The 12,757-nt window shown below is 48.2% G+C and overlaps 1 protein-coding gene across 4 annotated transcripts in view; it reads right to left on the reverse strand.

The window, feature by feature from the left end:
* The window catches only part of LOC113007383 (zinc finger E-box-binding homeobox 2-like), a 37,855-nt gene continuing 25,098 nt past the window's right edge, over positions 1 to 12,757 (reverse strand). For 3 of the 4 annotated variants that reach the window (XM_026143880.1, XM_026143879.1, XM_026143878.1), the window contains 8 exons: positions 12,347 to 12,568; positions 11,968 to 12,036; positions 11,206 to 11,412; positions 10,645 to 10,859; positions 8,376 to 8,484; positions 5,654 to 7,548; positions 4,307 to 4,487; positions 1 to 1,701 (listed from right to left, as the gene is read on the reverse strand). In XM_026143880.1, the coding sequence (XP_025999665.1) occupies positions 1,103 to 1,701; positions 4,307 to 4,487; positions 5,654 to 7,548; positions 8,376 to 8,484; positions 10,645 to 10,859; positions 11,206 to 11,412; positions 11,968 to 12,036; positions 12,347 to 12,568 (3,497 nt within the window). In that variant the 3' untranslated portion in view covers positions 1 to 1,102. The remainder of the gene's footprint in view (positions 1,702 to 4,306; positions 4,488 to 5,653; positions 7,549 to 8,375; positions 8,485 to 10,644; positions 10,860 to 11,205; positions 11,413 to 11,967; positions 12,037 to 12,346; positions 12,569 to 12,757) is intronic. The other variant, XM_026143881.1, reaches the window with a different exon arrangement.

Genomic DNA, 12,757 nt, shown 5'->3' on the forward strand with positions numbered 1-12,757 from the left:
TGAGGCGACTTTTGTTGTGATTTGGCGCTATATAAATAAAATTGAATTGATTCCAAAGATTTACCCTCAAATGCTTAAAATCATACAAAATAATGTTGCTAGCATCATTATTTCATTCACATAAAACCTCCCACAGGTCTGAATGTGTGTTTAGGTATCATGGTGATGAAAACAAGCTAACCTAGCAAAATCGAGCAGGGATCATTAACGACCACGCGTATATGACGGTACGCCTCAAAGACCACACCTGGTGTTCAGAGAACTACAACTTGAACCTGCTCTTCATTCCACAGAGTCCCTAATTAGACCGAGACCATCGCTCACCCTAACACGTCATTCAGAGTTGCTACGGTTGCTGTTAGTGTCTTTAGTAAATGGTGTTCTGCTACAACAAAACTGGTTTCTCAGTAGGTCTCAAGGTAAACCTGTCTTCTCTTGGATTCACAAACACAATAATAAAAAAAAATACTTCTGTACTGTACAGGCTTGCTTGTCCGATTTAAGTAGAAGCTTTTTGGGCTCTATTTTCAGTGTTTTTACTTAAAGGTTGAAAACTAGTGCCTTGGGGTCTTGGGGTTTTGCCCCAAGATCTAAAAATCTATCAATCAAATCTAACATCAGCTCAGCAGAAACCTTAAGCTTCAGGGTTTGAGAGCTTCAGACTGAACTGCCGAGGTTCAAAGTTCGGCCTTTCTGGCTGTGAAACTATCCCAGCACTTTAGCTACCGGCAGAACTTAAACTTTAAAATGTTAAAGAAACAGGACTCCATTAAGAAAAGGTGTCAACAAACACTTTGAAGGAGAAAATAATCAGACTGAACCTGATAAATCAGAGGCCACGAGTTTTGTTAATAATACTAAGTTAACTGCACATTACAGCCTTTTTAAAATCATTTATGTTTTCGGTCGGCTGAACGCGAACGAAGCTGAATCAGACCATAAACACATTTGTGACCCATCAGTCTCAGCAGGAAGTCTAAAGTAAACACTAATTTGGTGTGAGAAGATGACCGCCGTCCCCTCCGGCCCTCATCTTCCTTTCAGCCCCTCATAAAGCAGCAGCTGCATCGAGCCAGCGTCCCAAAGCTTTTGTTGCTCCTCATCAGTCCTCCTGGTCTGACCTGCCGTCTGTTTTCCCTTCTCGTGAACTCTCGTCCATCGGCAGCGGCGAGCCTTTACCCTCAACGTCCCCCATCAAGTCCATCTGGCTCCTGCTGTCGCACTCCTGCTCCTCCTCTCCTTTTCTGAAACTTCCCTCCTGCCGCTCTGTCACCTCCTCAGACATCTTGCCGTCCATTTCCCTCTCCTCCCGTCCTACTCCTCCCTCACCGCTGACCCTCAGCATCGCACTGCCGCCATCCTCCTGCTGGTCCTCTGGGTCCGAGTATCCAAGGGGCCCCAGCCCCTGGAGGTAGCCCCTCATCAGCAGCTCGGTGGGCTCCAGCCCTGCAACTGCAACGCCTCCTCCGCCTCCCTTGTCCCTGGCCTCCCTCTCGGCCGCCTCACGCTCCTCGGCCTCCCTCTTGCAGTATGAGTAGCGGTGGTTCATGTGCTGCGAGTACGAACCCGAATGCGAAAAGCGCTTGCCGCACTTGTCGCACTGGTAGGGCTTCTCTCCAGAGTGCAGGCGTGAGTGCTCGATCAGGTGGTGCTTGTGTTTGAAGGCCTTCTTACAGATCTGACACTGATGCGGACGTTTACCTGCAGAAACACAATGGAGGGTGGGACACGGTCAGGACGGACACAGCTGGACACGGAGACACACAGCAGAGTGAATCTGCACATGACAGACAGCTGCAAACCCAACGAAGGAACAAGAAACTCTGAACAGCTACAGACACCGAGGACGTACAAACACTACAAAGAACCAGGAAACATTTGTGTTTCCAAGGTTTTCCAACTGCATGAAGACCTGGAAACTGTCTGGACTCTGTGGATGGTGTTTATTAATTAATCAGGTAAGAAGATTTTAGACTTTATTTTGAAGTCTGGCCTAAACTCAGGCGCAGCTCCTCCTTTATGGAACCAGATATTAATTATCTTTGGGCCACATCTGGTCCACAGCACAACTGCTGTAACTGGGCATGAAGTGCAGTAACTAATCCAGACTAGGCTGAATGAAATGTGGGCGTGTTAAAAATGAATTTAAAAAATGAAAAATGGAAGTGATGTTGTCCATTTATCAACCTGTCTGCTGATTATTTCCACGGTTTATCACTTCAGCTCTGATCTACATGGAAAACTCTCACGTGTTTTTTCATAAAGAGACATAAATCTACAGCTGGACCAGAAAAAAATCTCTTAACTCAAAGACACAGCTGAAACAATCACCAATCAGAAGACTGAACTACAGATCTTTGAAACCTGTGCGGTGATTGGCTGACGGTAAAAAACAAAAACAACAAAAACATGACAGGTTTGAACTAAAATCTTCAACTCATCCTGTTAACATTTCATCACACCCTCGGTGTCTGTCTGTTGCCATAACAACAATGAGGCATGCTTGAGACACCACGAGGTAACGCGAACCTTCAGCGGCCTGCGGTCAGCTGCGATGACATCACAGCTCCGGATTTAAATTTAAGGAGGGGCAGGAACCCTAACAGCTGTAACAGCTCCCAACACACACACACACACACACACACACACACACACACAGAGCTGGTTTACTACGACTGTACAGGCGGAAATTTCTTATGTCTGAACAGGATGCTTCAGCTGCTGCCAACTGGCAGGCTGAATGCTGCCCAATCACACGTCCCACGCACACATGCACCAAAAACATGGCTTTACCCCGACACACACACACACACACACACACACAGGCAGATCATAGCCACAAATAGACCCGGAGCGCCTGTAACATCCACCATAGCTGGCATTCTGACACACACACACGCACACACACACACACACACACACGCACACACACACACACACACTGCGGCAGAAATAACTGAGACGGTAGATTCCTGCTTCGAGTGTTGGAGGTGGGAGGGAAACATGAGGGTGATGCAACTGAGTGAAAGACATGAAGGTAGAGCAGGTCTGAGTCTGTGAGGACGGCACACAGGTAAGATCAACCAAACTCCAATATTAGCACAAACACGCAGGTTTGACTTCCTGTATCAATGGGAACAACAAAGACGTGTTCTCGTGTTCAGCTTTTGTTCTATCACATGTCAGAGGAATGCAAACAACACATGATTATCATTCCGTGAGCCTCCAACTCCCAAATCATAAACCCCACTTTACTGTAACACCAGGACAAGCACCGAATTTGACGACAGGAAGCATCAGTCTGACGTCCGTCAATGAAAAATTACTATTTAATATTAAATAATAAAATCATGAGAACGACGAGAAAACAAAAAACACAAGTAAAATCAAGATGAATGTGAGTGTTCAAGAACAGAAAACTAGTCATTACCATGTGTTACTACCTTTGATAACGAGCAGCTGAAAGGAGGCTCCATGAAATGCTGTAAATATGCTGCATGTTAATGGGTCATTAAGTGGAAGTGATGTGGGTTAATGTGTGAGGCAGGACATGAACCAAACTTCATTTAAAAAGCACTGATTTTATCTCCAGAGCAGTGAGAAAATGACAAACTGAGCTGACGCCGTGCAGCCAGAGTCGTCTGAGGGTGTGGCTCTGCTTAACGCCACAGATTACCTTTATCCGTGACGCAGCAAAAGGCGTGAAGATGAGACACCAAACTAGTGAAACACTGACTTTATTCAGGACATGCTGGGGGGTCGTTTAGGATTTTGATTTGGATCAGAAGAGTCCTGCAGAGAAATCTCATGAAAGCATTAAACCCCACAATGCTGCAGTCTTACTGAAGCCTCCACATTCATCACATTTCCTGCGGGGCGACTCGGTAAACTGGGACGCTTTAATAAGAACAGTGTTTGCTGCTTCACCTTTCCTGCTGTGGTGTTATCATAAGTTGTTTGTTTCCAGTTTAAAAATGGAAAAAAATGGACCATCTCTCGGCTGTAATTAATATTTCCTTTTGATCTTCACACAGTCATGCAAACATGCACTCCTCCTCCTCTCTCAGTGTGAATGAGGTGCTGCTGATATTTGGGGCGCTGAATGTTTTTGTACTGCTCTCTGTATTAAAGGCTGCCTACCCCCCGCTGAAAAGAAAGGCGCATGTTAAAGGCCACGGCCTGCAGAGAACAAAAGAGAGAAGCAGAGCTACGAGTGGGGAGCTACGTGAGGAAACAGAAGAGTGAGGACAGAGGAAATAAGGAGGCATTGGGTGGGTAAAAAGAAGTGTCCAAGTGTTATATATACCTGTGTGCTCATATTTGTGTCTTAGGAGGGAACTGGTCTTCTGGAATGTTTTGTCGCACAAGTCACACGCGTACATACCACTTTCAGTCTTCTTAATCTTCTTCCTGGAGAGCAGCGAATCGCTGTCTGTCAGGTCGTCCAGGCCTGACAGATAGTCCGCCGTGCCGTCCAGCAGCTCCCCCTGAGACAGAGACAGAGACAGAGCTTCAGTACCCCGATAATCCCACACCTGTCAGCCTCGCGCCACGAGACTCCCCCCCACCGCCTCTATGATCCCAAGTCTGGACAGGGCTTAAAGGCCCAACCCGGTAAGTCCCCCTCACCCAGGAGACTCTGAGAAAGAGGGGTGTGTTTACAGATAACAGCTGACAGCAGGTGAGCTGAGGTCAGAGGTTTACCACGAGACCGGAACAAAGCGCTGACCATCATTTTTAGTTTCAATTTCAGGAACTTTCCCAAAAAGTCCACGCAGCTGCTTTCATACAAATCATCCAAGAGTCAGCGGTGACCGGCGCTTCAAGGGGCGGGACTTATGAGCTGTTTACCTTTGGTGCTGCTGACAAACGGTATTTATGATGGCACAGTGAAAAACTCTCAGCATTTCCCTAAATCCAGATTTGATCTGTGATTTGTTTTCAGGAGATGAACTTCCCTTCTTTACAGGAAGTGAAGTTTTCCTTTAAAGGGCAAAGAATTCTGAATCTGGAGGTGTTCGAGTCTTTTGTGGAACCAGCCTCTTTTTCTCTGGCATTACTTCCACACTTTGCATTTTTAAAAATACTCATACATGAAACCTGGAAAACTCTGACTACTTTCAGTCGGAGCAAACACATCCCGCCCCATAATGAGACCAGTTAAATGTAGACGCCACAGTGGAAACGCTGAAGCTCAGCTCATAGGTCCCGTGGCAGGGAGACCCTTTAAAATTCTCCACGCTCAACACTGGCTGGGTCAACAATACTTTTAACACATCACTATACAGACAGCTGTAAGCCCCAAGCCCAACAAACAATCCCTTTATCCAACTTCTGTGCTGTGGAGCAAACACGTCATCATGATCAAAGCTAACGGAGCTGACGGCGGGTTTGGACTGCCAGCCGCCATGTTGTGTGATGGAGATGAAAAGCCCTGAAAACTAACAGCCACCTGTTGTCTTTGCTGTTATCTGTCCAACCATGAGCCATGCACGGCCAGTTTGGAGGTTTTCAGTGCAACACACTCCAGTCTGAGCAGGTCGGGGTTACCAAAACCTGGGAATACTGACCCTCCATGGCTCCTGGCTGGCTCTGTTTAGAAGAAAGAACAAACAAAACAAAACGCATTGTCCTTACTTTACATGATTTTTACCTGGAAGCCTGGTTTCCGCTGGTACTTTCTCCTCTGCTGCATTTCAGCGAATGTGGTTGCCCCAGTGGCGTAGGTGTAGGCCATGTGAGGCAGGAAGCTCATGGGGTCAAGACCCGGGTAGGGCCTGAGGCCTGGGATGGTCGCTTGGGCAGGAGTCATGAAGGTGTGTGGGGGAAATGCTCCGTGAGGTGGAAGGGAGGTGTAGACAGGTCCGCCAGCAAAGGCATTAATCCCAAAGATGGGACTGGTGCTTTTCTCCAGTTGGTGAATAGCATTCCCTCCACCATCAGATCCCAGCACCTCCTTCTTAATGTTGACCAAATCAAAGGGCCCAGACACCTGCTCTCGCCCCAAAGCCTCCCCGTTGTGCTCTCTGATTAAACCATTGGGTCTGGGCCGCTTCTCTCCGGCGGAGGCGCGCTTCTGCGCCATGTGTTTGGGGAGCGACAGATCCAGCGGTGTGTCCCCGCGGGCTTCCTCCGAGTTCAGGCTGTTCGGAGTGTAAGAGCTACTCTGAGAGTGTTTGGAGGAAGTCGAGGAAAGGTTAAGGGGTGATGGAGTGTTGCTTCTCAAGTGGTCCAATGATTCTAGTGGTTTTTGCCCTGCTGTTTGCCGGCTGGTTGTAAACTGGTGGGAGGACTCGCAAAAGCCATTAGTGAAGCTTCGGTGTAAATCTGCAGCTGGAAGTGACATTGGAGACCGGTTCAATCTGTGGTTGACTTCTGGTCCACTGCAGTCAGGAGGTGGTGACCTTTTACCGTGGTGGTTTTGGCTCTTCCACTGGGCAAACCACTCCTTGACAAACTCTTGAGGGAGGCCAACAGCAACTGAGATTTTGAGCAGTTCCTCTGAGTTGGGCTCAGTGTTCATGGCGAAATAAGCTTTGAGCAACGACACGTGATCCTTGAAGTGGCTGACGGGGCTGGTGGCTCGGTCGTTGCTGGAGACCTCGGAGGACATCCCTCCCTGGTGGCCAGCGGGACAGCCGTCTGCCGGTTGCAGGACGGCTTTTATTTCCTCGTTCATTTTGCACAGGTAGCGCTCGTGTTGGTGCAGGGGGATTGGCCCGGGGAAGGTCTCCTTGCAGTATTGGCAGGAGAATGGCAGGAACTGGTTCTGGTTTTCATGTTTCTTTTCCTCACTGCTGAGATCCACAGAATGGCTTGGTTTCTCCTTCTTAACACCCTCTTGCCTCTTAGACTCGTCGATCAGACTCTTGGCCTCATTGACCTTCTCCAGTGTGTAATCTATGATGCTCTTGGTGGGACTGCCGTCGCCCGTCACCAGGAAGCCACCCTGAGTTGCCTTGGTCTCCTCCATCTGGGCACCTAACTCCTTCATGTAGGACCTGAGCTTGTCTTCAGGGCTTCCATCCATTTTTTGCCTGTACACCGTGTTGTCCACAATCTGGAGCACCTTCTGCACCTCGCTCAGGTTGTTGCCAAGGGATCTCACGTAGCCCAGCATTTGGAGGTCCAGCCCAATGCCTCCCAGATGTTGAAGGGGACTCTGGGAGGAGTTGTGAAAACCCAAGGGGCTTCCCCCCCGCCCGTTCAGGTAGACCCCGGGTCCCCCAAACGCATGCTGTGAGGCCATCAATAGCCGGTAGTCGTTGAAGTCCATCGGCTCAGGTTTTATGTCCAGCTGACGTGGCTGGTCTTGCTGCCCCAGCGGGCGCCCGTTTTCAAGTTTGTGGCGAAGCTGGGCCAGGGCGGGGCTTCCAGGTGATGAGGTTGTAGAGCTGGGAGAGGAGCCGAGTTTGCCACCATTTCCATTGCGTACTCTTCCATTGAGGGCAATCAGGCCAATGCACTTTTTGCTGCTGATGTGGGAACTGTAGGAGCCGGAGTGGGAGAAGCGCTTCTTACAGTTGGAGCATTCATATGGCTTCTCACCTGAAACACAGCCCAACGTCTGGATTACTTCTCAGCCCACAAACGTGCTCTATAGTTTAACGTCAGGTATTTACTTAAAACATCATCATTCGTCCACAGTTAGTCACCAGTGTGATCTTTACACCTTTGATCCAGAATTGGAGGTGGTGCTTTTCCTCCTTCAACACCAGCAAAGTGTATGTTATCCATGCACCATCTCAGCTGCTGACGTCCAGGATTAACTATGAACTGACCCTCTGGCACATCTTTTAGCTAACGTGTCCCCCACTGTTATTCAGAGCTCATAATATCGGTTCATTCGCTGATTAAAACAATTCAACGATAACCAGCAACTGTCTGAATAGTTGTTTGTTTGCTGACTAACAAAAATTGAAATGAACAAACAGATCAGCAGCGAGATTTTGGAGGCGGTCCAGATGTTCTATTTTAGAAAGGTTTTCTTTTTAAAAACTTCATTTTAATGAGGTGCTTTATGAGTATACTTCACATTACTATGTATGATACAGTAACTGACGCTTTGGGTTTTGGTTTTAATAATCAAATCAATGGAAAAATCAGTGGATGAATCTTCAATAAAAATAGAAACCATCATGATGAAAATGTTCCTTTTTTGGAGCTGAACTGCTTCGTGATCAGATATGAAGATGGGAAGTGAAACTGTTGACTGTCAGATGTATTAATACTGTGGCTAAAGCAGAAGCCAGACAGTCAGATGTGGAAACACAATCAGCGTTTTATCAGAGTCGATGTAAACGCGAGGAGGACCGGATCAGACCCGTGTCTGCGGAAAGTTTCAGCTCTGATCCGGCCCTCAGAACTCCACTCACCGCTGTGAATACGAAGATGCTCCTTCAGGTGGTGCTTGTACTTGAAGGCTTTTCCACACTCGCTGCATTTGAACTTGCGGTTTCCAGTTCCTTCAGCAAGCAGTGGTGGCTGCAGAGAGAAAAACAGATTTGAAGTGATGGAGGAGGAGTGGGAGTCGCTGCAGAGAGGGAGCACGAGCTAACGGGGAATTTAATAGTATTTAGTGAAGCAGATCTGATAGGCATTCTGAGAAACGGCGTGGGTGGCGCTGTGCAGAGGTAACACTTTCTGGTGGAGGTGCATTCCAAACATTTGAAATGCAAATACAGAGATAAACAAACACAAACAGTCGGGGAGCGTCCTCCCCCCCTCTGCTGAGTGGGAGCTCAAATCCTTTCGTCTCACATGCAGATGATCGGTGAAGGAAACACAAACCTGAAGACTTGTTTCTGTCGTCTACAGCAGAGAAAACAGCTTCAAGTAAACGCTCTACTCTCTGCTCTGATCTGCACTCATTCACCATGAGTTCAACCCCAGAGGAGACTCCACAAATGCAGGAAAGCAGATCTCCTGGGATCCAGCAGGGAACCTCTGCCAGGACCTCGTTATTCCAACATGAACCAGCTTGTCCCAGTCCCTCACACGCAAACACAAATGTTTTTGTTTAAACTGAAATTACCGCTGAAAGAAATTACGTGCTTTGAATCACCAACAAAACTTCTTAACCACCGTCGTTAATGATCACGTCTTTGTCTGCAAATCTTACCAGTTTGGACTCAAATCAAACACAACCTGCACGAGGTCCATCCTAACCAAACACTGCTGCTCCCAGCATCCACCCACCCATCCATCTGTCCGTTCACCATCCACCCTCCCACCCATCCACCTGTCCACCCATCCATGCAGGAACTGAGGACTGGTTAAACTGGATAAAAGTGGGCTTGGGCAGTTTGTGCTGACTGAGCACTGTCACGCGTTCCTTATCACACTGTCATGCAGTGAAGATTAACTGTATATATATATATGTAACTGCATTAGTGTGGCCACTGCTTGAAGCAGCCACATCACGGCAAGAAGCAAACAGCTGTGAGTGTTTGTGCTGCATACTCAGGAGCAGTCCCGGCTGTGCGAGCACAGCCTGAACAGCTGTGAGGCCGTGCCATACAGATGTTTTACCGCAGCACTCAGCAGCACAGTAGAAAGCCTGTGAACAATGATTACTGAGTGAGGCGCTGCTGTCGGGGGCAAACCGTGAAGACTGAACAGACAGATCTGCTTCCTCCTCACCGACGCACACATGCCTGTTCTCTCTTTAACAGTTTAACTCAGGAAGTACACAAATAAACGGCCACTTAGAGGATTATGAGTCTTCAATCCAGCAGGGAGAAGACCATCTGGTGCTGGTTAAGGCTGGTGGAGGGGGGGTCAGGTATGAAAGCTATTTGTGCTTCTGTGAGGAGACCCGAGGTCTAAACTCAGGAAATCTCATTACGATCACAGCATAATTGGAAAATTGAATGACTCAGTGCTTAGTTACCGACTCTAATGTGAGTTTTTGATCATGAGGGCCAGCAAACAGGCGTGTGCAGGAAACATTTAACACCAGCTTATGATTAGATTACTGTGTGACACCCTGCCTGCCACCGAGGCTGCCCGAGCATCAGAGGAAGGCCGTGAATCTAATCGGTTCCAGCAGCAGCAGCTGATGTGGAGTCTGATGGCCGGAGGAAGTCAACGCACTCACACCTCCCACGCACGACACATTACAGCTGCTGAGAAAAACACCCAGAACGGAGGTGGTTAATAATGGAGCGACTGGGCAGACTGGAAGAACTGGGAGGAACTTCATTCATGTGTTAGACAGCAGGAAGCCACGTGGATCTCTCACCCTTCTAAACAAACAGAATGAGGCGGCGTTCCTCAGGGCTCCGTCTGCGGTCCTCTGCTCCTTTTGACGCAGCTTAAATTTCCAGCCTTGGTGTATTTTTATCTGTTTTTACCCTGCAGGGACCACAGCCGCTGATTAATTACTAATCTGAGTCATCGCATGTACTGATGGAGTTCCCCGAGCCTCCCTCCTCCGCTGCTCAGCATCCACAGCTGATGCAGTGCAGTGTCAGCACCTGACGGCAGCTTCTTCTCTGATCACTGCAGTTTTCTGTCTGTTAGTGAAGCCAGCGTGGAGTCAGTCCTAACGTTTGAAGACTGTGTCTTTATGGATTTCATACTGGAACTCCTGTGACAGACTTTTAAATAAAGGTTTAAATGGATGTAATAGGTGTGCGTTACCTGGTCTCTGGCAGGCTTGTGTGTGGTCATGTGACGGTCCAGTTGAGCACGGTGGCCGAAAGTTTCAGCGCACAGCGGGCAGGGGAAGCTCTCCTCGTTCTTCTCGTGACGGTACTTGATGTGTTCCTTCAGAGACGTCAGGCGCTTGTAGCCGCGGTCGCAGTACGGACACGTGAGCAGCTGGGCGAAGTCATCCTGCGTGTCGGGTCCAAGGTCTGTAGGTCAGAAGTCAGGAAAGAGACAATGTCCTTAACCCTTTATTTAGACAGAAAAGTCACATGACCGAAGCTCCCAACTGTTTTGAACTTCGAGATGATTTTACAGTCAAAATGATGAGTCTGGGATTGAAGGTCACAGAAACACACATCATACTAAAGGTTGCGGTTGGAGTGGCACCAGTGAAATCTGAATCTTCTATAATCTCGTTAACAAGCCAGCTTGTTGACTTCTCTCTACAAAGCTTCAGAGTCACATGTTTGAGCTGCCAGCTTTTTGACTAATAATCTCTTTAAAAATGATTAATCGATTTGTAATGCTCAGTTTGTCTTCTCGGTCTCTCACCGTGCTCGCTCTCATCCTGCCCCGTGGCCTCAGGCGTGGCCTCAGGCGTGCCCAGGCGCGCCACCTCGTCTGGGGCTTCTGGATAAATGACGGCAGTGTCGCTGCGCTGCAGGTACTCAGCGATGCACGCAGAGTGACTGTCGCCGTCCTCCAGTTTACGCTTCAGGAAGTACTCGTCCAACTCAGGGATGCCCTCTAGTCGCTTCCCTGGATGCAGGGACAAAGCTCGTCCGGTCAGAGGACCAATCATCACACTGCAACCTCAGAGGACCCGGCATTGAGCCCTGAGGGACTCCTAAACTAACATTGCTGGGTCCTCTGACTGCCCATTGACCATTATGACCAGGGATGTCGTTTACTTCCTCTAAAGTTACGACAACAGCGAAGGAACCAACTGAAGTCAGCCTGCTGTAGGCCACGCCCACACCAATAAGCAATCCCACAGTTTGTATTAATTACTCGGGAAATTATGTGAAAGACAAAAATTCAGCAGGACATTTTACATTACGCTTTTAATTACGATCGCTAATTATCATTAGTCATTATCATTAATTAGCTTTAATTACTCAAATAAATAAAGATGAAGAAAGACAAAAAATATTATCCCAAAGAGCCGTACAGTAAAGTTAAGTAAAAAATTTATAAAAAACAAAGGAGCAAAGTATGGAGACAGAGCTAAAAATAAAATGAGACAAATATAAATAAAACCTCTTCTGACGGCGATGACGCTGATGGGTGACGATTGATTGTGTGTGATCTCACCTGCACTGTTTTCCACAGCGTGAGGAGACGCCTCCGGGCCCACGGCTTCGTACTCGTCCGTCCCCCCGTCTGTCCAAACACAACACAGGAGCACATCATTTACCCTGCTCTTCCTCTGATGGAGGCTGGTCCCTTCCTCCTGTATCCTCCCGAGTCATGGGTATCATTTAGCTATTCAACCCCCCCGACACTAATAACAGCAACTACAAACAACTATAAAAATATTCATGACAAAAACAGTGAGAAAATGAGAAGCAGAAACCGAACATGAGACCAGATTTAAAATCAAACAGAAAAACTACAAAACACTTAAACATGGCCCAAAACACCGCACGCTGACCTCTGACCTCACCAACTCACAGGTGACCACGTGACTCACCGATGCGTCTCCAGGCATGGGGGTCCTGGAACCCATCTCCGCTCTCGGCGCTCTCCTGGTCACGGTGGGAGAGCAGGGCGTGGCCGACCCGGGGCGACGCCTCCAGAGCGGGCACGCCTGCCGGACTGCCCTCCTCCTCGTCCACTCCTGCGCCACCTCCTCCGAAACTGTCCTCGTCATCGGTGTCTGAGGTAGTTTCCGCAACGTTCTCATAGTTTAGCACTGAAACACAAAAGAAGAGGGGGGTGACCTCTGACCTTAGTGTGTTTGTAAACACGGCGTATGTTCTTTAACAAGTGTTAAACAGGAAGTGAGAATTGGGTGTTCGTGATTGGTCTGCAGTTGTTCTGCGCTCTGATGTGAGCGGCCACACTACGCTGACATCATGGGAATGGGTTAATCTGGCTCTGA

This window comes from Astatotilapia calliptera, chromosome 16, assembly GCF_900246225.1.
Source record: "Astatotilapia calliptera chromosome 16, fAstCal1.2, whole genome shotgun sequence".
Classification (NCBI taxonomy): domain Eukaryota; kingdom Metazoa; phylum Chordata; class Actinopteri; order Cichliformes; family Cichlidae; genus Astatotilapia; species Astatotilapia calliptera.